Source organism: Xiphophorus hellerii, chromosome 7 (genome assembly GCF_003331165.1).
Source record: "Xiphophorus hellerii strain 12219 chromosome 7, Xiphophorus_hellerii-4.1, whole genome shotgun sequence".
NCBI lineage: Eukaryota > Metazoa > Chordata > Actinopteri > Cyprinodontiformes > Poeciliidae > Xiphophorus > Xiphophorus hellerii.
Window position 1 is genome coordinate 27511172 of NC_045678.1, and position 21704 is coordinate 27532875.

At 40.8% G+C, this 21704-nt stretch overlaps 2 protein-coding genes across 9 annotated transcripts in view; both read left to right on the forward strand.

The window, feature by feature from the left end:
* Positions 1–21704, forward strand: part of LOC116723453 (uncharacterized) — a 197030-nt gene that overhangs the window by 20750 nt on the left and 154576 nt on the right. The window lies entirely within an intron of this gene.
* Positions 155–14543, forward strand: LOC116723466 (heat shock 70 kDa protein 12A-like). 4 transcript variants are annotated; one of them, XM_032568441.1, is made up of 4 exons: positions 155–490; positions 1051–1275; positions 13020–13191; positions 13316–14543. In XM_032568441.1, exons 1-4 carry the CDS (start codon positions 209–211, stop codon positions 13897–13899), a joined length of 1263 nt encoding a protein of 420 aa, XP_032424332.1. In that variant the 5' UTR covers positions 155–208; the 3' UTR covers positions 13900–14543. The 4 variants fall into 4 exon arrangements, with proteins under 4 accessions (XP_032424332.1, XP_032424330.1, XP_032424329.1 ...); XM_032568439.1 differs by lacking the exon at positions 1051–1275 and adding an exon at positions 12721–12945; XM_032568438.1 differs by lacking the exons at positions 13020–13191; positions 13316–14543 and adding exons at positions 1350–1521; positions 1644–3191 and having other exon boundaries at positions 157–490.

The window sequence follows — 21704 nt, forward strand, 5'->3', positions numbered from 1 at the left end:
TGAGTTTTAGAAATAAATGTAAGAAACTAATCTGAGTATATAAATCTCTTTTAAAACTTAAACTGAAGTTTCTGCATGTGAAACCAACCTTTCCTGTCTGAGCAGATAAACAGCTCCAGGGAGGAGGAGCTGACAGATAAAAAAAGAGTTGCTAACGTTCCCACTGGTATTCTGGTTTTCATCCTGACTGGCAGAACACGATCCTACAATGGGTGACTCCTATGTTATAGCCTTAGACTTTGGTACTGCTTACAGTGGATATGCCTTCAATATCACAACCAGCGAGGAAGAAAGTGATCCCAGATTAAAGAGATGGGGAGCAGACCAAGGACTGGACACCCCAAAGACTCTAACCTGCATCCTGTTTGATCAAAATGAAGAATTTCTGAAGTTTGGATATGAAGCCAAAACCACATATATCAAAATGAGAGGAGAAGAAGCAAAGAAACATTATTTCTTTGAAGGATTCAAGATGGCTCTCTATGACAAAGTAAGTAAAGATTTAAATATTTATTCTTAATATTTTCTGACTACTGCTCAAGGTAACTGAGGAAGGGGTGGAGTCTATCCCAACAGACACTGAGTAAGATGCCTGTGTAGGACCTAAATGAAAATGTATGTTACACAGTCTATTTAGTACATTAAGTAAGGTCTAAACTCCTGTCTTTTCCTCACACTAAAACAGAAGCTTGTGGTGAGTTGAGTAAAATCACAGGAAACATAATATGTGATATTTTATTACTTGCTGTTAATTGTTAGCAGAGCAGATGAACTGAAAACATGCAGGCTGCTGAAAATTACAGTTTAAAGTAATTTTTATATTGTTCCCAGTGTAAAGCCAAAATTTGTTCACAGAAGTAATAAGATTAGAAAAATGTTTTCTGTGGAAAATCTGCCTATTTCACAAACCTGGAAGTAAAAGCAGTGTGTTTGTTAGTGTTGTGTACAAAAATAAACACTGCAATGGATGATTTTACACATTTTCAATGAAGTTGAAAATAACTAAATTTTATATGTTTAATAAATTTTCTCATAATTGTGATTTTCTAGGATCTTAACAAGAACCTTAAGATTAAAGAAGCAAATGATAAGGAAATGACGGCTCTGAAGGTTTTCTCTGAGTCCCTGAGATTCCTGAAGGATGACGCACTGAAAACAATCAACTCCAAGGTACCAGGACAGAATTTCATTGCCTCTGACTTCACCTGGGTTCTGACGGTTCCTGCCATCTGGGATGAGTCAGCAAAACAGTTCATGAGAGAAGCTGCAACTCAGGTAACATCAGGTTTTACAGAAACCAATAAAGTTCTGAAATGTTCAGCATTGATTATATTATATTTCTCTTCCAGGCAGGAATTGTAACTGAAGGCACTGAAGACAAACTGATGATGGCACTGGAACCAGAAGCTGCTTCAGTCTGGTGTAAGAAGCTTCCATCAGATGGTTTCATCACACAGAACCACAATAGTGTCTCACTGGATCAGACTAAAGGAACTCAGACTATTATTGTTGATTGTGGAGGTAAGTGTGTGTAAATCTGATACAGTCTATAGTAAAACTTTTAATAATAGTGACAGTATTGTTGTAGAAGACTAACAATTATCTACAATATGGAAAGTTTTATGACTTTTTGTGGGTTTCAGGAGGAACTATTGACATCACTGTTCACAAAATCCTGAAAAACGGAGCCTTAAAGGAGAAGCACAAAGCCTCTGGGAATAACCTGGGAGGAAAAACTGTGGACAGAAAGTTCCAAGAGTTTCTGAGAGAGATATTCACTGATGGAGTCTGGGATGAATATGAAGAAAATCATCCCAGTGACGTTCAGAGAATGATATTTGATTTTAGTCGTCTCAAACAGGTAGATGAGGATATTGAGATCCCATGTCCATATAATCTGGGGAAACTGGCCCGGAAAAAGAAAGCCATAGAAAAGTTCTTTGAGTCAGTACAAGGAGCTTCCTGGAATAAAGGAGTCATCATAATCTCCAGAGAGAAACTGAGATCTTTCTATGATGAGAGTCTTCAGGGCATGACCAAGAGTCTCAAAGAAATATTAAAAAAAGATCTCAAAATTGGCCTCATTCTCTTAGTGGGGGGGTTCGCAGACAGTCAAATACTGCGGCAGCACATTATTGAAAAGTTTGGAGGAGAATATAAAATCTTGTGTCCTGCTAGACCTCAGGAAGCGATCCTTAGAGGAGCTGTAGAGTTTGGAAGAAACCCAAAGATAGTGACATATCGGAGAAGTCGCTTTACTTATGGGGTGGCCGTGTTAAAAAAGTTTGATGAGTCTGAACATAAACAAGAGAAGAAACTCATAGCTGATGGAAAAGAGTGGTGTAAGGACATTTTTAAAATACTGCTGGAAGAAGGTCAAGATGTAGCCTGGAATGAAACCAAAAAGCATTACCTTAATGCAGCAGATCCAAAACAGACACAGATGAGTGTTAGATTGTTTAGGACTGAAAAAGGAATTCCAGAATATGTAGATGATAGTGGGGTGAAAGAAATAGGTTCATTTGTAGTTAAACTATGTAATTCTAAAATAAAGCAAGAACGTAAAGTGAAAATAGAACTAAAGTTTGGTTCAACAGAGATTAGAGCAACAGGGACTGACTTGAATACTGGAAAGAAAAGCACACTTAAATTTGAGTTCAAGGATGTCTGAAACATTTATAATATCACACTGCAGTGGTTTACAGTCGAAGGTTGATGTCATACCACAGACCATAATGGTTTTATCTTATTTGTAATGACTATCAGCTTGTTTTGTGTTCAGGTTCACATTTTTACTTTTCACTTTTAGAAAACGAAGAACATATTGATTTGAGTATATTATATAGCAGAAACCTGTTTTCTGTGTTCTGTAAATTTGCTTTTATCTTTGTCTTTTGTTTGCTGCAATGTATTACTAAACCTTGTGTCATAAAATGGTTAGTTGGGTGGTAAGGATTAGATGCGGTGGACCCAGGTTGTAGTGGAAAATTATGGTTTTAATGAACAAACAGTGAACAGAAATCCAGACACGGGTAGCACTAGAAGAGATGACACAGGGACAACTCAGCGAGGACAATGACACAAGAAAACTATGACGTACGATAATACTCGAAAAGGATCCGATGAGAAAACACAGACACAGGTGAGTATGAGGAGAGGAAATAATCAGGGGAACGAGACACAGCTGGAAACAATAACATGGGGTCAGGGGCGCAACTACATACTTTCTGAGGAGTATGCGAACATGTCATGGGCTTCACTGTAATTGTTTATCCTGGAATGTGTGTCTTCCCACTACCATCTGTATTTTTACCAGAGGTTTTGCTTCTAAGGATGGTGTAGAATCGGGTGGACATTTTAAAAAGACGTGGGTTGATAGCAGCTCACCGCGGCTCCGTCTCTAAGCAACCATGACAACAGGGTGAGTTCGTGGGGTTTGGGGAGGGGGTCCTATTTAGGTCCTGCAATTTATTTGACCTTAATATGTCCTGTGTTTTGTTTTGGTGGTTATTATTACAATTATTATTGAGATGTGTGTGATAAGTGTCTCTACCAGACACTCTCTTGTTGATACACTGACATTACTTACCTACTGTCTTTCAGTCACTTTGAAAAGCTTTTCTTCGTCTCTCCAACATCTTTATCCTTCCCCCTCTTCCATTTTCTATTTTGTGCCCCAGAGTTTTTTTTTTGCCGCCCCATCTTTAGCTCCCTGTTGTCGAGTGCAACAATTCAAATTTAAAAGAAAACAAATACGCCTCAGTGCGTTCTCAATGGGACGCTGCCCAAACTACCTGTATGAGAGGGGAGAGCGGCTGGTAGGATCGCCTAATCAGTGCTGTTCCTCTGTTATTGATCATTTCATACACCAATAGCTGTTAAGTACATAAAATGCTGATTAGAATAAAAATTCCCCACATCGTTTTTGCGCCCCCTCTAGTGCAACTATGCGTTGCAAACGGTGCATACTCACTTTTTGCGCCACTGCATGGGGTCTAAATTAACCAAAAACACACATATCCTCAGACTTTGTTCCAACCATGATATTTGGAAAACTTTTGCCCCCTTGTCTTTTGCCTCCATCCCAATTATGCCAATGGCGCATTGGTGACAAGTTGTTTCTTTTAGAAGTTTGGTTTTGACAAAGGGATTATCCACGTCTTTATTACATTTACATACATTTATTGATTATTAGCTATTATGTTTTACTAGTCAATGATTCACATGAGAGGCTACTTTGTAATGTGTGTGCATGTATTTCTGTGTTTTAAGTCTTGTATTCCTTCAGTGGTTCCCAAAGTGTGGGGTGCGCCCCCTAGGGGGCACAGTGCCATTGCAGGGGGGGCAATGGAAGCAGTATGGATGAGTGAAAAAAAAACTAAGTGTTTCACTGTAAAAAATGGTTTGTATTGTGTTTTGTTGCAACCTGAAGTGTGAAATAAACTTCATTGGTGTAGTGATTTGAATTTTTCTGTGCGTTTATTTTAGGTTTCTGTGTCTGTGGAGTCTCTATGTTGTCCCGGCTACCCCTTAATTAATAACACCTGTTCCTTGTTTCTCCTGATTGTTTCCCTGTGTATTTAAACCCACCTGTGTTCCTTGTTCCTCGTACTTTGACTCCTTCCAGTCTTGTTTCCATTGTCACCACAGCACAGAGACTGCCTTGTAAAAATGTTCAATAATATCGATATAGATAGGTGTAACTTCCTGAAGGACTGGTGTAGGCATGTCCCCACCAACTCTGGCATGAAGGGGACAATCCCCACCAATATTTCCTGCACCTTTTTTTCTTTATGTGGCTGCATCTATGTAACTCGACAGCAGTTGCACGTTGTATTCAAAGTATTAACAGCTAGGTAATGCTTTTTAAAATTCACATAAAATGGTGCCATTCAGACAACTTATCAAAATAATGAGCAAGTAAATATATATGCAAAATATACATGCAACATTCTGCTGCATTAACTGATGTAAGTTATATGTGGTATTTTCATTAATACACAGCTGGTCTTTGGTAAGAACGTGATTTATCATCAATCACAATGACCTCAATCCTCCAGCTATTCTATAGTACCTTATTTTTCGGACTATAAGGCGCACCGGATTATAAGACGCATAAAGCGAAACAAAATACAGTAGTCGGATAGGTCAGACTTTATTAAAATAATTAACAATAACTGTCAATATTACACAAAAAAGTACACTCGCTTTTTCAAACATTCATCTTCTACGAATCCATCAAATTCCTCGTCTTCAGTGTCAGAATTTAACAGGTCATCATCTTGTTTCCTCCACTTCCGTACCATTGATTCATTAATGTTGAATTGTTTTGCAGCTGCTCTATTCCCATGTTGTACTGCGTGGCTGATGGCCTTGAGTTTGAAATCCAGGTCGTAAGCATGACTCTTAACAGGTGCCATTTTTCATCTCAGAAAAAGTGGTTGGCCACCCCAAAACAAGTCTGTCTAGACAACATAGAAAGCTGACTCCACGAGGTCTCTGACCAGCAGCGATTATGCTTAGACAATCAAGGGGAGTGCCTTCGTCACTTACCAAAGTCGTAATAAAACACACGGTACACTGTTAAGGAGCACCGGAATACAAGGCGCATTCCCGATTTTTTTGCAAATATAAGGATTTTATGTGTGCCTTATAGTCCAAAAAATACAGTAAGTGCCATGAAATATCAGGAAACAGGCCACTAACAAGACCACAGGTGACAAACTCCAGTCCTGGAGGGCCACTGCCCTGCAACTTTTAGATGTGCCTCTCCTGCACCACATCTGAATAGAGTAATTAGGTCATTAGCAAGGCTCTAGAGAACTTATCTACACAAGGAAGAGGTAATTAAGCCATTTTATTCCAGTGTTTTGTACCTTTGGCACATGTAAAAACTGCAGGACAGCAGCCCTTGAGGACTGGAATTTGACACCTCTGATCAAGACAGTTCACAACTGAATTTGTTTTGAGGAGAAATCATTTGTAAAAATGTTTCTGAATGATTAAAAATAATAACCTAAACTAATTTTTGAAATGTAGAGCCTGTATTTTCTACAGCCATGCATCAGTGTTAAACATATTTCATTCTGTTATCAAAAGGAGTCTCTTTTTTATGGATTTAAAGAAATTTTGTTCCAGAAATGTGTTACCCTCTTTGATCACATGTAAAAAATAATCTTAGCTAAAGACTAGTTTCATGGAGAAACTTTAGAGCTGATATCAGGTTTGGCAAAGATGAGAAGGAAACAGCAGAGTGTGGATGTGTTGGACCTGCTGATCCGGTTTCTGGCATTCTTTCCTTGTTCTTTGCGTTTCCAGAGAACTCACCTGAGGGTAAAAACTGTTTTTCAGAACAGTGACAAAGGAGAGTCATCAAACTGATATTTGTTTTCTTAACTTTAACAGTTTTATCTGTAGACAAAATTCACCCCGTATGTTTTAGGAAACACCTTTAGTTCCCAAATTCTGCAACCATCTTATTTTATCTTCATTGTCTTTAGTGCCTTATTCTGTGACAGTTTTTCTCTTGTGATCCAGTGGTGTTTGATTTCCATTTTTTCCCATTCTGATCATTTTAGGTTGTACATTATTGTTGTCAAGGTCTTTCCATCTAGGTTAATTCCTTTGTTTCAAGATTATTGTTTTTTTTTTTTTTTTTACTTTTTTCTTGTTCTCTGTTAATTTTGGTTTATATTTTTTTATCTTTAGGTTTGTGGAGTCTTTATATTTTGTTTAGTTCTCTCCCTAATAAATACTAATCTTTAGTATGCATTAGTCCTTCACTCAGTTTTGCGGTTCTACGTTGTCATTCTGCATTCCTTGATTAGACTCACCTGGTTTCCATGTCACACTTTTCTCAGTATTTACGTTCCTTGGTTTCTGTTGTTTAGTGCTGGTTTTTTCCATTGCGCCCATCTTAGTTTTATGCCCAGATCTTTCTTATTATAAGTTTTATTTGTTGTCATTATTACTCCCTATTATTGAATTTCTCTGTTTGCGGTCCTCCTACAAACTTCCCTTAACATATTCACCTGTTCTCTTAACCCTCTGAGGTCTGGGTTCTAAATAGCTGCTTTTGACTCATTTTGAATTTGCCCTTATATTTTCATCTTAAAATGTGGCTCTTTAGTTAATTTTAAATGAATGAAACTGTAGGTGGCAGTTAAACTAATTGCAAAAAGTGTCAGATGTGTCATTATCAATTAGTTTAAATGTGATCAGCTTATTTGTAGACTCTTTGCGTATTTTGACAGAACTCCATGAGTTTACAATGTGAACTGCAAAGAGACCAGCAAACCCTGCTGCAAGTAGGCCATCAATTTTCTGAAAGGAAAAGGACGAACATCCAAGTAAAGGCCGTCCTTTCACATGGGAGCCTATGTGAAGGATCCCACTTCGTGGATATCCTAAATTTGGATATCAGGAACTGAAAGCTTGGTGCACATGAAATATTAATTCACTTCAGTTCAATTCAAATCAGTGTCTATAGAACCAAAACATCTGTGTTGTACATATAACAGTAGAGTAATTACAAGGTATCCAGGTGGAAAAAATAGTTAAGTGTATTTCAAACATACTTAAATTTGTACAATCATCCAGCTTCATGTTATAACTGCAGTGAGTGTCTGTTTGTTGTGACTTAATATAGTTTTCTTCATAAACTTAGCCTGGTTTTAATTAATCTCAGTATGCCAGAGAGACTTTGATATTGTGAGGGTGTTGTTATAACTCGTTCATCATTGCTTTTATCTTCAACATATTTTTGCACTCTAAGCAAATGAAGATGAAAGAGGAAGCCAGAGGTCAGGTTTAGAAAACCTAAAGACTTTCCTGTCTCAGAAGAGGCTCTGGCTCCACCGGATCACCAACCAGTTCTGAGGATGAACCTCCACAAAAGTATACTTAAAGTATACAAAGTATAACTTTAGTTGTGTAAAGGAATATAATTATATTAAAAGTTAAAAATTACGTTGTTTGGCTGGCTTGCACTAAGATACAGTATGTTTTAACCTAAAAGAAATGTACTGTGTCAAATGGACTGGGTCAATCTGACCTAGAAGTCAGGAAGGAATTCAGATTTAGAGAGATGTGGAATGACAATCACTAAAGAGAGGAAAGATGTTAGTTTTTAGCTGTTGTGCAAGGAAGTTCTGGCACCCGTCTTTTCTCCTGCTTGCCTGCAAAGAAACTGGGCCGGAGCCCAAGACTTGGGAAGAAACCTCTGTTTGGACAGCTAAGGAGCAAACAACTTGTCTAATAGTTCTTCTGATGGAGCAGATTTGATTCCAGGAGGCCAACTCCTAATTCTCAGAACTTCCAAATACACATCCAGTGTAAAACGGAGCCAGAATTTCTACATAAATGAAGGGCAGTAACGGCATTGGTCAAAGCTTCCCAATACACACCAGTAGAGCTGAGACTATAAAAAACTGATGTCAGAAACAAAAGTCGAGAGATTTTGGATTTCTGTAACAATATAAATGTGACGTTTTGGTTCCGCATATGTGCATTAAATCTCTTCCCGTTTTTTGGCTATGAGCAAAAGGAATTTGAGTCTGTGTATCATTTCTTTATTATATATATTCCATGGGTTTAGGCACCTTTAAATTCCTCCAGAACACAAGTGAAAATAAGTCATAGTTGTTCCAGAAAACAAGTGACAGTAAACTTAGTACACTTTAAATTGTGCTCTTCAACAATTAAATTACTATTAAAATACACTAAGTACAAAATTAGTTGTTCCAAAATAACACACTTCAAGTATACTGATGATTAGTCTGGCTTCAAGTACTCAAGTATGCTAAACTTTAACATGCTTAGTATATTTATTTTTCACCAGGGTTTGTCAAAGATGAGAAGGAAATATCTGTGTGTGGGTGTGTTGGATCTGCTGAACTGGTTTCTGCCACTCCTGTTTTATTAATCTTTGTGTGTCCTGAGAAGTCACTGTCAATCAAACCAGAAACTTCCTCGAGGGGAATTTGTTTGTTTTACAGCACAGTAATAAAGAAGAGTCATCAAACTGATCTTTGTTTCCTAAACTTTAAAAGTTTTGACAACATTCACCATGTAAGAATTCTACAACTATCTTATTTTATCTTCATTGGATTTAATGGCAATCGGTGTCCTATAATTATTCTGTGACAATTGTTGTGTCATAATCTGCTGGTTGTTTGTTTTCTATTGGTTTCCATTCTGATCACTTCTGGATTGTTCATTACTTTTGTTATGATCTTGTCGACTGTTCTATTCTTTTGTTTTTAAACTTATTTCTTGTGCTCTGATTTCTGTTCATTAATGTTGCTTCCTGAAGATTGTGTCCAAATGTGAGGCAAAATGTGAGGCCTTCAGAGCCTCAGTGTTAAGCATTTTGTTGCTGTCGTATTATTTTTTCTTTTAAAATATAATGGAATCAAAACTCTATGGGAAAAATATCCAGTTAAAATTGATGAAAAATTATCATCCATCCATCCATCCATCTTCTTCCGCTGATCTGGAGTCGATTTGCGAGGGTAGCAGCCTAAGAACCGAGGCCCAGACTTCCCTCTGCCCAGCCACTTGTTCCAGCTCCTCCGGGGGAATCCAGAGTCTCCCCAACACTCACATCTAAATGCGTCTCTGTCCCGCAGTATGTCAGTCTGAGTGTTCGGTAGTTCATCAAAGTCCATCACAAATTTGTCAATATGTCAGGTACACGCAAGCTCCAAACAGCAGAAATTCTGTTATCATGAATAAATAAATGTACCTCGCTGGGTAAGTCCCCGCAATTGACATGACGCCGGCTTCGAGCAGTCCTCCGACAACCACACTGTTATTAAGGCAGACTAACGGACCTGAATGTGTTACCCTAGACATTTTTTAAGTCAATTTTGCCTTATAAACCAATGCTGAGGCAAAGACGGTGGGCAAGAAAATTCTGTAACTAGTCCTACGTCAGATCTGTAATGTTATTAGTGGGAAATAACGGAGAAATCAACGATAAAGACCAAGAGGACAAATGAGGGAGAAAAAGTCTGATTGGATGTAAGTGTGAACGCTGCGGGACAAAATGGGTGAGTAATTACTGAAATAATACCAGCTTGTGAAAATCTGCTTTCAGGAAAATGCTTAGAAATAAACAATAGTAAGAAACAGTGTTTAAATGCCAATATAGCAGATAGCGCAGTCTGTTCTCATGATGCCATAGAGGTACCGTTGGAATCTACACGCATAAAATCCAGTATAACTACCTTCACTTATTGATCTGGAAATGATTAGACGTTAGCATTGTTGTTTTAATTTAACTGAGTTGTGAGTTGTTAGTACAGAGCCCTGAGCCGTTAACATGGAGCTATCAGTAAGTATCGTTATGACAAAAACTGGGATGTTTACTACCAGTTACCTTCGTGGTGCTGACTAACGATGTAGTTCCCATCCATCAGTTTCATTCAAATGGACATGAGGTCGGCTGCAGACCATGATCCATTTCTTGCGTTATTCCAGACTCCTTTCTGATTTTGGAAATGTAATAAATTGTATTGGGCCCTCTGTATGTTCTGGGTGACGGCTGTTGGGATTGTATATTACCCACTGACAAGTTGGACCGTGATTATCTATTATTTTCCTGAAAATCTCTCTGACCCCACTGTGTTTTCTATGATAGATACTGTCAATATTGTCGGAGTACTGTACTTGGAACGCTGATTGGTCACTTGCTGACAAATGCCCTGGAATGATTGGGGGAGGATTGCTCTATGTCAGCATGGGGGCAGAGCCGGCGTCATGTCAATTGTATTGAGTGACCAGTTAACCAGACCTATAATTTGTAGATTTGTAAGATGTGCAAAGAAAGGCTCCAAAAAAAGAGTAAAAGACAACAGAAAAACAAATCCGGCAGGGCAGGAAAGGGAGGAGAGAAAAAAAGCGTCCGCCTTCACAGAGAGCTAGAGAAAAAATAAAAAAAATAATTAAAATACCATTTATAATTTCAAAGTATATTGCATTTCCTCCATCTACTTCATAAGTTTATGGGTTAGTCAGCTCATCTTTTTATATATGATGATTTTTATGTCTCCAAATAAAATTAAAACTATTTATTAATAGCATTAATCATCTTGGTCAACACAGGAAGAAAACAAACCGAGTAGAATCCTACCAAAGATTGAGCTGTTCCTCTATAGTCACTTACTAGAATCAAATTTGGGTTCTCAGTTCTGAGCATTGCAGGCCCTTGATCTACTAACAAAACAGTGCAAAATATATATTTTCTGTTGTATCATGATCCCGTGGGGACGAGTTTCAAACTTCACATTCCAGCACCAACAGTAAATGCAACAAACAGGATACTTTAAAGTGCAGTAAACAAGGTGTATTAAGTAAACTTGTATAAAGACAGTGAAAGTTTTATTCTTCAACAATTCTGGACTTATCTAATCTCTTAATAACAGTCTCACAATATCACAAGTGATATTTATAAAAACATAGTGTGACCAATACAAACGTCAAATTAACCTGAGCATATAAACCTCTTTTAAAAGTTAGACTGACGCTTTTGTACGTGAAACCAACCTTTCCTGTCTGAGCAGATAAACGGCTCCAGGGAGGAGGAGTTCAGAGTAAAAAAAAGAGTTGTTAGCGTTCCCACTGGTATTTTGGTTTTCATCCTGACTTGCAGAACATGATTCTACAATGAGTGACTCCTATGTTATAGCCATAGACTTTGGTACTGCTTACAGTGGATATGCCTACAATATCTCAACCGGAGAGAAAGAAAGTGATCCCATTTTAAGGAGATGGGGAGCAGAACAACGACTGGACACCCCAAAGACTCCAACCTGCATCTTGTTTGATCAAAATGGAGAATTTCTGAAGTTTGGTTATGAAGCCAAAACAGCATACATCAAAATGAAAAGAGAAGAAGCAAAGAAACATTATTTCTTTGGAGAATTCAAGATTGCCCTGTACGATAAAGTAAGTGAAGATTTAAATATTGTTAATGATTGTTTTTCCTGTTCAGAGTAACTGAGGTAGGAGTGGAGCCTATCCCAACAGACGTTGGGTAAGATATATATGCAAGTCCTAAATGGGAAGGTATGATATTTAGTGTATCAACATACATATGTGGGATCAATTTCCCAGGTAGATTTTCTATCTGGGTAAACCCAGGTAGGGTCACCATGGAAACCACCAACCAAACCTTTTGGGCTCATATTGTTTTCCCTCATTTATCTCATTTGTGGCCCTCGTATGTATGCTGACTGAAGGTCTTGCGTATTAAATTTTCCACACACTAAAAAAGAATCTCATGGTGACTTAAGTAAAATAATAAGTATATATAAAATGTAATTACTTGCTACTGATTGTTAGTAGAGTAGATGAAGTGAAAACATTTTTGCAGCTGAAAATTACAGCTTTAAATAATTTTCATATTGTTGTTAGAGTAGTTCCCAGTGTAAAACCAAAACTATGTTCATAGTTATAGTAAGAATAGAAAAAAAAGGGAAAGAGAAAAATCTGGCTAGCTAACAAACCAGGAAGTAAAACCAGTGTATTTGTCAGGTTTGGGGTTATAGTTTAATTACAGTACAATAACATATGTAAAGTAACAAAGCATTAAAGTTTTTTAAGAATTTTACAATATCTCCAAAAAAGTGCCCCAAAATACTGCATTGGGTTGTTTTATATTAGTTTCAATTTTATACAGGTTTAATAAATATTTTTTATATAATTGTGATTTTCCAGGATCTTAACAAGAACCTTAAGATTAAAGCAGCAAATAATAAGGAAATGACGGCTCTGAAGGTTTTCTCTGAATCCCTGAGATTTCTGAATGATGACGCACTGAAAACAATCAATGCCAACACAGCAGGTACAAAATTTACTCCCGCTAACTTCACCTGGGTTCTGACGGTTCCTGCCATCTGGGATGAGTCAGCAAAAAAGTTCGTGAGAGAAGCTGCAACTCAGGTAACATCAGGTTTTACAGAAACCAATAAAGTTCTGAAATGTTCAGCGTTGATTATATTATATTTCTCTTCCAGGCAGGAATTGTAACAGAAGGAGATGAGAAAAAACTGGTGATTGTACTGGAACCAGAAGCTGCTTCAGTCTGGTGTAAGAAGCTTCCATCAGATGGTTTCATCACACAGAACCACAATAGTGTCTCACTGGATCAGACTAAAGGAACTCAGTATATTATTGTTGATTGTGGAGGTAAGTGTGTGTAAATCTGATACAGTCTATAGTAAAACATTTAATAATAGTGACAGTATTGTTGTAGAAGACTAACAATGATCTACAATATATGGAAAGTTTTATCACATTTTGTGGGTTTCAGGAGGAACTATTGACATCACCGTTCATAAAGTCCTGGAAGGAGGAGCCTTAGAGGAGCTGCACAAAGCCTCTAGAAACAATATCGGAGGACAAACTGTGGAGAGAAAGTTCAAAGAGTTTCTCAAAGAAATATTCTGTGATGGAGTCTGGGATGAATATGAAGAAAATTATCCCAGTGAAGTTCAGAATATAATGTATGATTTTATTTCTGTCAAACAGGTAGATGAGGATTTTGAGATCCAATGTACAGATAATCTGGGGCAAATTATCGAGAAAAAGAAAGACTTGGAAACGTACTTTGAGTCAGTACAAGGAGCTTCCTGGGATGAAGGAACCATCATAATCTCCAAAGAGAAACTGAGATCTTTCTATGATGAGAGTCTTCAGGGCATCACCAAGAGTCTCAAAGAAATAAAAGAAAATTGGAACATTGGCTACATTCTCATAGTGGGGGGGTTTGCAGAATATCAAATGCTGCGGCAGCACGTTAATGAGCATCTTAGTAAAGAATTAAAAATCCTGTGTCCTGTTAGACCCCAGGAAGCGATCCTTAAAGGAGCTGTAGAGTTTGGAAAAAATCCATAGGAAAAGTCGCTTTACTTATGGGGTAGAGATGTTAGAAAGGTTTGATGAGTTTAAACATAAACAACAGAAACACACAGATGTTATGTGGGCTGGGATGAAACCGAGGGGTATGTCCTTAATGTGTCAGATCTAAGACATAAAATGATAACCATTAGTTTCTTTAGAATTGAAAGCAAAGATCCAAAATATGTAGATGATTGGGGGTAGAAGAAGTAGCTTCACTTAACGTTCTACTACATGATCCTTAAAGAAACAAAGAACATAAAGTGGAACTGCAAGTAAAATTTATCTCCACAGAGATAACAGCTACAGTGGCTGACTACAGAACTGGAAAGAAAAACACAATTAAATTTAATTTTATGAACTTATAAAAAACATTTATCACATTGCAGCTGTTTACTGTTTAAAAAACTGAAGAAATGTTTGGCAACTGTTTTCATATTACAGTCCTCATGGCATAAATCAAATCTGTAACATCAAACAGTTTTGTGTTCAGGTTCAAAATTATGCTTTTTACTTTTTTAAAAACAAAGTGCTTTTATTGGAGCGTATTAATACAATAAATGTGTTTTCTATATTTATAAGAATAGCTTTGCTTTTCTGTTTGCTTCTGTGTATGAATAAATCATCAGACAAAAACTTCATATTTTCTTTCTCCTTCATCTATACTGTATTATAGGCCATCCATGGTACATTTTAGCCTCCTTTTTTCCCTTGCATGTTTTATTTTGACAGACTCGGGAATCTCTATTTTAATTAAACTGCATCTCACCCATTATTGGATATACATATCTCCAGGAGTTAATTTCTGATAAGCCCTGGCACATAAACCAGGGTTCAATCTTTGATTACATCCAAAGCAATTATGATGATGATTGAAATTATCTTCTTGTTAACTTTCTACTGAGTCACCAAAAATCAATAAAGATTTGTTGGAATAGTAGCCTGTTTGTTCCCATTTCCTTGTTTTCTCTATAGGATTATGCAGAAGTTGGCATATAGATATTAGCGTGGGTAGAAGGATATTTCTGCTTAAAGAAAATCTGCTCTACCTCTGAACAGCTCAAAGTAAAAGAAAAATTCCTCCTTGTTGCCAAAATTGTTCTGGAACATTCTAAACTAAAGGCAGAGTAGAAAACGCTGTATGACTAGCGACATTTTTATTCTACTTGTGAAAACAAAAAACCTTTAAAGGTAAAAGAAAATCTAATTTACATGTACTACAAAGCTTTGATAGGAGCCATGTTGTTATTTAATGTGTGAAGACTAATTCTGTGTTTTTTGCACTAGTTTAAATATAGGTTATTCATAAATGTGGTAAAATAGTCATTTTAAATCAATGGTTTGGATGAATAAACAAATACTTTATTTTAAGGATTTACTCTTCTGTGTTAAAAATTAGAATTATCTTACTTTGGCAAAGACCATGGATAAGAAGCAGTGTCACAAAAAACAAGCAATCTTTCTGACAAGAAATTGAATTACGAAATGCCCCAAATTAAAATGTCAGGAATAACTTGACAAAACATCTGAATCCTTCCTTTGAGGCCAAACAGTTTATCTTTTGCCCTGGAAACTCTTAGTGTCCCTGTCTTGAGGAATCTTATTTGGAAGGTTCAATTGTTCATTTTAAATCCATCTTTTTACATTTTATTTATTCAACATGATTGTTACTAAAACAATTTTACGTATTTTTTATCATTTGTCAGGTTCAAAAGGCCTGTTGGCAAAGTTTCATTTAAATTTTAGCCCTTTTAGTTTTTGAAAGGATGTTTGGTTGGACTCTGTTTTGGAAATGATAGCTTTTATTCCCATCCATCTTGGATATTTTTTTTATCCTGCAATATAATTGTTTTTCTTTTATTTAAGAGACACTAAAAAAACATTTACCCATGGCATTGTGCGTCATCATACAAAAATGTACTCAAATTATTTGGCTAGAAATAACACTGAAACTAGAAAAACTACAAAATACAAGTTTGTGGCTGAAATTAAATGCATTTCAGTAAAAAGACTAGACATGAAACAAAATTGAAATGAGCTATCAAACCTAACGATAGCAATGAGTTGTCAGTCTCAAGCAGAGGAGGTAATATGGAATAGGAAGCAACATTTCCTGCAGGGTCCCTAAACCTCAGAAAACCTTGTTCTAAAAACATATTTGTGAACCCAAATACAATAAGCGGATAGTTTAGAGGACAGAAACTGAGTGTTATGTGCTTTGGGACATTATAATTCTTTATATTTGTCTAGATTGTTTTGTGTATTGACTTTAGTTGAATGACTTTTTGTTTAATATATTTTAGAGTTTGGATAATTCCTTTTTCTTAATTTAATTTAGTTAATTTGTGGCGCTGTTGGTCTGCCTATAAATTGCCTGGGTTTCGACATGGTGCAGATCCACCCTTCCGCTCGCTCCACCACCACCGCCACCACCAAGGATGTGTCCTGAAGCGGTGGGCGCACGTCTCCAGCAGTTGTAGACCGCAGCTGACGCCTCCATCCTGCCATGCAATATTTTTGTTAGCCTTTGTTTATTTGCTGTTTTCGTTATGATTTTGTCCTAGTGGGACCGGTTGTCCTGTTTTCGACTCTTTCTTTGCAGTAGATTCTTTTTTGCTATAGTCCAGTTCTATTAGGGGCTGTCATGGAGTGCGGTGTGTTGAGGTGGTGAGGCAGAGGCAGCGGACCCAGGTATGATGAATAGATGATGTTTTAATGAGAAAACTTAGTCCAGACAACGAGCAGCAGGCACACGGAAACACTGACGACACAGAACTAACATTGACGACGACTAGACTGGACATTGACGTTGACATAGACGAGGACCCGACGAGGAACAAGGAACACAGGTGGAGTTAAATACACGGGAGGGTAATCACAGAACGAGACACACCTGGGAACAATCAAGGGGAGGACAGGACAACGAAGAGACTCAAGGACACAAAACACTCTAAATGAACACAGAAAACACAGATCCTGACAGTACCCCCCCCTCAAGGGCGGCTACCAGACGCCCAAAAAACAAAAACACAACAAGGGTGGGCGGAGGGGCGCTGGACGGGGGGCCAGAGTTCAGAAAAAACAAAAAACAACCCACCGTTGTGGGCGGAAACACAGGGAGGGCCAAGAGTCCATAAACAAACAAAACACTACCCACAGGGTGGGCGGAGGCAAAGGAGGCGGGAACCACGGAGGTGGTCTGGCGGTCGTCCGCGGCGGCGGGAACCACGGAGGCGGTCCGGCGGTCGTCCGCGGCGCTGGAGGCGGGAACCACGGAGGCGGTCCGGCGGCCGTCCGCGGCGCTGGAGGCGGGAACCACAGAGGCGGTCCGGCGGCCGTCCACGACGCTGGAGGCGGGAACCACGGAGGCGGTCCGGCGGCCGTCCGCGGCGCTGGAGGCGGGAACCACGGAGGCGGTCCGGCGGCCGTCCGCGGCGCAGGAGGCGGGAACCACGGAGGCGGTCCGGCGGCCGTCCGCGGCGCTGGAGGCGGGAACCACGGAGGCGGTCCGGCGGCCGTCCGAGGCGCTGGAGGCGGGAACCCCGGAGGCGGGACCCCAGGAGGCGGTCCAGCGGCCGTTCGCGGCCCTGGAGGTGGCGATGATGAGCCCTGGGGGCCACCCACAGACGGCGTCGACGAGCCCCCCGAGGCAGGGTCTCTGGTGGAGAACATGGGGTCTCAGTTGGAACACAGGGGGTCAGGGTCTCGGGTGGAACGCAGAGGGTCAGGGTCTCGGGTGGAACGCAGAGGGTCTCGGTCTCGGGTGGAACGCAGGGGGTCTCGGTCTCGGGTGGAACTCAGGGGGTCTCGGTCTCGGGTGGAACGCAGGGGGTCTCGGTCTCGGGTGGAACGCAGGGGGTCTCGGTCTCGGGTGGAACGCTGGGGGTCTCGGTCTCGGGTGGAACGCAGAGGGTCAGGGTCTCGGGTGGAACGCAGGGGGTCAGGGTCTCGGGTGGAACGCAGGGGGTCTCGGTCTCGGGTGGAACGCTGAGGGTCTCGGTCTCGGGTGGAACGCTGGGGGTCTCGGTCTCGGGTGGAACGCTGGGGGTCTCGGTCTCGGGTGGAACGCTGGGGGTCTCGGTCTCGGGTGGAACGCTGGAGGTCAGGGTCTCGGGTGGAACGCAGGAGGTCAGGGTCTCGGGTGGAACGCAGGAGGTCAGGGTCTCAGGAGGAACGCAGAAGGTCAGGGTCTCAGGAGGAACGCAGAAGGTCAGGGTCTCAGGAGGAACACTGGGAGTCTCGGTAGGAACACAGGGAGTCTCTGGAGGAACACAGGGAGTCTGAGTCGGAGCGCTGGGGGTCTGGGTCTCGGAAGGAACACTGGGAGTCTCGGAAGGAACACTGGGAGTCTCGGAAGGAACGCCGGCTGGAACGCCGGCTGACTCGGCCTCAGGTGCGCCGGCTGGAACGCCGGCTGACTCGGCTTCGGGTGTTCCGGCTGGAACGCCGGCTGACTCGGCCTCGGGTGCGCCGCAGCGAAGCCTTGGAACCGGCCGCGGAGGCGAGCCGCAGCGAAGCCTTGGAACCGGCCGCGGAGGCGAGCCGCAGCGAAGCCTTGGAACCGGCCGCGGAGGCGAGCCGCAGCGAAGCCTTGGAACCGGCCGCGGGGGCGAGCCGCAGCGAAGCCTTGGAACCGGCCGTGGGGGCGAGCCGCAGCGAAGCCTTGGAACCGGCTGCGGGGGCGAGCCGCAGCGAAGCCTTGGAACCGGCTGCGGGGGTGGCGGCTCCGGAAAGCGACGAGGGGCCGGGTCCACCGGCGGCTCACGTCGCTGTCTCCGGGCTGACCGTGGAGGTGGCGGCTCCGGAAAGCGACGAGGGGCCGGGTCTGCCGGCGGCTCACGTCGCTGTCTCCGGGCTGACCGTGGAGGTGGCGGCTCCGGAAAGCGACGAGGGGCCGGGTCCACCGGCGGCTCCCGTCGCTGTCTCCGGGCTGACCGTGGAGGTGGCGGCTCCGGAAGGCGACGAGGGGCCGGCTCCACCGGCGGCTCACGTCGCTGGCTTCCCGGACGAAGGAATCGGCGGGGGCCATATCCGGGGGGTGCTAACACCAGCCTTGTTCCCCGGAAAAGCTCCCGCTGCAGGTCGGCGAGAGCCTCCGCCAGCTCCCTGTCCTCCCTGCCGGACCTCCGCCACAGGCCGCTCTGCCCTTTAGGGGGAAACCCCACTCCTGCTGGGTCCATAATTGGGCAGCCTCACCGTTCGGTTTGGTCGGGTCCTTCTGTCATGAAGTGTGGTGAGGGTTGGTGAGGCAGAGGCAGCGGACCCAGGTATGATGAATAGATGATGTTTTAATGAGAAAACTTAGTCCAGACAACGAGCAGCAGGCACACGGAAACACTGACGACACAGAACTAACATTGACGACGACTAGACTGGACATTGACGTTGACATAGACGAGGACCCGACGAGGAACAAGGAACACAGGTGGAGTTAAATACACGGGAGGGTAATCACAGAACGAGACACACCTGGGAACAATCAAGGGGAGGACAGGACAACGAAGAGACTCAAGGACACAAAACACTCTAAATGAACACAGAAAACACAGATCCTGACAGGGGCTGCTCCAGGGGGTCTTTTGTGGGCGTGTCCCTTATATGACAGTAGGCTGACAGGAAGGGGGGAAGGAGAGAAGGGAAGACATGCGGCAAATGTCGCTTGGTCCAGGAATCGAACCTGCGACGGCCGCGTCGAAGACTCAGGGCCTCCAAACATGGGTCACGCTATCCCCTATGCCACCACAGCATGCCCCTGCTGTACCGTTTTGTTCTTTTTGATTGGCTCAGCAGGTTCAACTTTCTGTTAATACTTTTGGAGATTTGGTTTTTCCTCTCTTTTTATTTTGGGACACAGGGAACTGAAGGTATTTAACTCTCTCTTTTTTTTCCTCCACAGAAAATCAAAGCAGCTGAACCAAAAGACAAGTTCAAGAGAGAGTTAAAGAATAAAAAATTAATTTTTTAACTTTTATTTTTGCATATGTGTCCTCAAATATCTTGTGCACTTTTTGGACATGACATTGAGATTATAGTCCCCAAATTAACATACTGATAAAACCTAATATGTAACCTAAATTGTGAAGTCAAGACCTCTGTGAATCTTGTTTTTAAATTATTACAAATATGAATATTTTCTTAATGAAGAGTTCATTCAGTTAATTTACATAATAGACTGTAGCCTTTTAAATACTGTATATTCCAATGCATGAAATTGCCACATTTATAATTCAAGCTCCTTACAGAAAAGAGTATTTTGGCCCTATAAGAAGGAGCACACTATTAAATAAAATGTCCTAGATATTTTCTTAATCAAAACATACTTTATTTTCTTTTTAATAATCTTGTTTTCCATTTCCAGGATTTGCTACTGACCCGTTATTATGTAATTGTAGATAGATTTAATGGAGCTGCACACTCTTTTAGTAACAAACATGAGGCTTCAAATGTTTTAAAAGGAATTTATTCCATGTCCTCCTGTCTGGGTTGAGTTCTGTGTATCCTCTGCAGGTGTCTCCATGTACTTCAATCCGTAGATCATGGGATGTTGGTGCACTCTACATGCAAAATTAACTATTACAGTTAAACTGAAACTTAAGGTGATTTAATAACAACATTTTTAGAAAGTTTCCTGTTTTTGCTAGCCTAGTTAAAATTATCATCTTGTTCTGGATCAGAGTTTGGATCAGGACTCAAAGTTAAAAGGGGCTGCATAGAGCAAGATTATAAAATCTCTTACAAGAATCTCATGTATAATCCTTTCATACCATATTTCATACATCATTTAAAGACAATGCAAAGCAGATGTATCTTATGTTTTCCTTGAAACAGGATACATTTTCACATTTTCCTTGATGTAAAAAATATTACTATTGATGGTTTGTTGCTGATAATATTGCTGGAGGGTGGAGACTGTAGTTATTAAAACAACAACTTCTTCATCTGTGCTGAATTTGTAAGAGCAAAATTATCTGTAAAAATGCTTCTAACTGATGAACATTAATCACTTATTCGTATGACATACAGAGTCTGTATTTTCTACAGCCATCAGTGTAACAATGGCTGTTAATGGGTTGAAACAAATCTTGGCAAGCATCAGTGTGTGAGTGTGCTGAACCTGCTGATCCAGTTACTGGTGTTGCTTCTTTATTATTTTCATTTCCAGAGAACTCACTGTGAATCAAAACAGAAACTCACCTGAGGGGAAAATGGTATTTTCCTGAACATTGATGAAGTACAATAGAGTCATCAAATTGATCTTTGTCTCCCAAAGGTTAACTGTTCTATCCTTCACCCAGTATGGCATTGGGAAACACCATCAGTCCCCAAATTCTGCAGCAATATGGTTTCGTATTTAGTGGATTTCAGTGTCCAATAACGCAGCTAGCTGCGAGAACTAATGTGATTTGCAGGACACATTTATTCTGGTGGAGTTTTTCTTAGACTTAGACTTAGACTGACTTTATTGTCATTTTGCATGCACAGGGTGTATACAGAACGAAATTTCGTTGCATACGGCTCAGGACAATGTTTTGAGCTTTCAATTGTGAGGTTACTCCAGAATAAAATAAAATACAGTATAAAATATGAATATAAATATGAATATAAAATATAAAGTGCAGGACTGACAGTAAAATGGAAGTTATTTAGCTCTGTATATGTGCAAGGTATGAAGTGGAGACCAGTTTTTGAGTGCAGTCCAGTTAAGAGTTCAGCAGTCTGATGGCAAGTGGGAAAAAGCTGTTTCGGAACCTGGTGGACCTGCACCGGATGCTGCGGAACCTCTTTCCAGAGGGCAGCAGGGA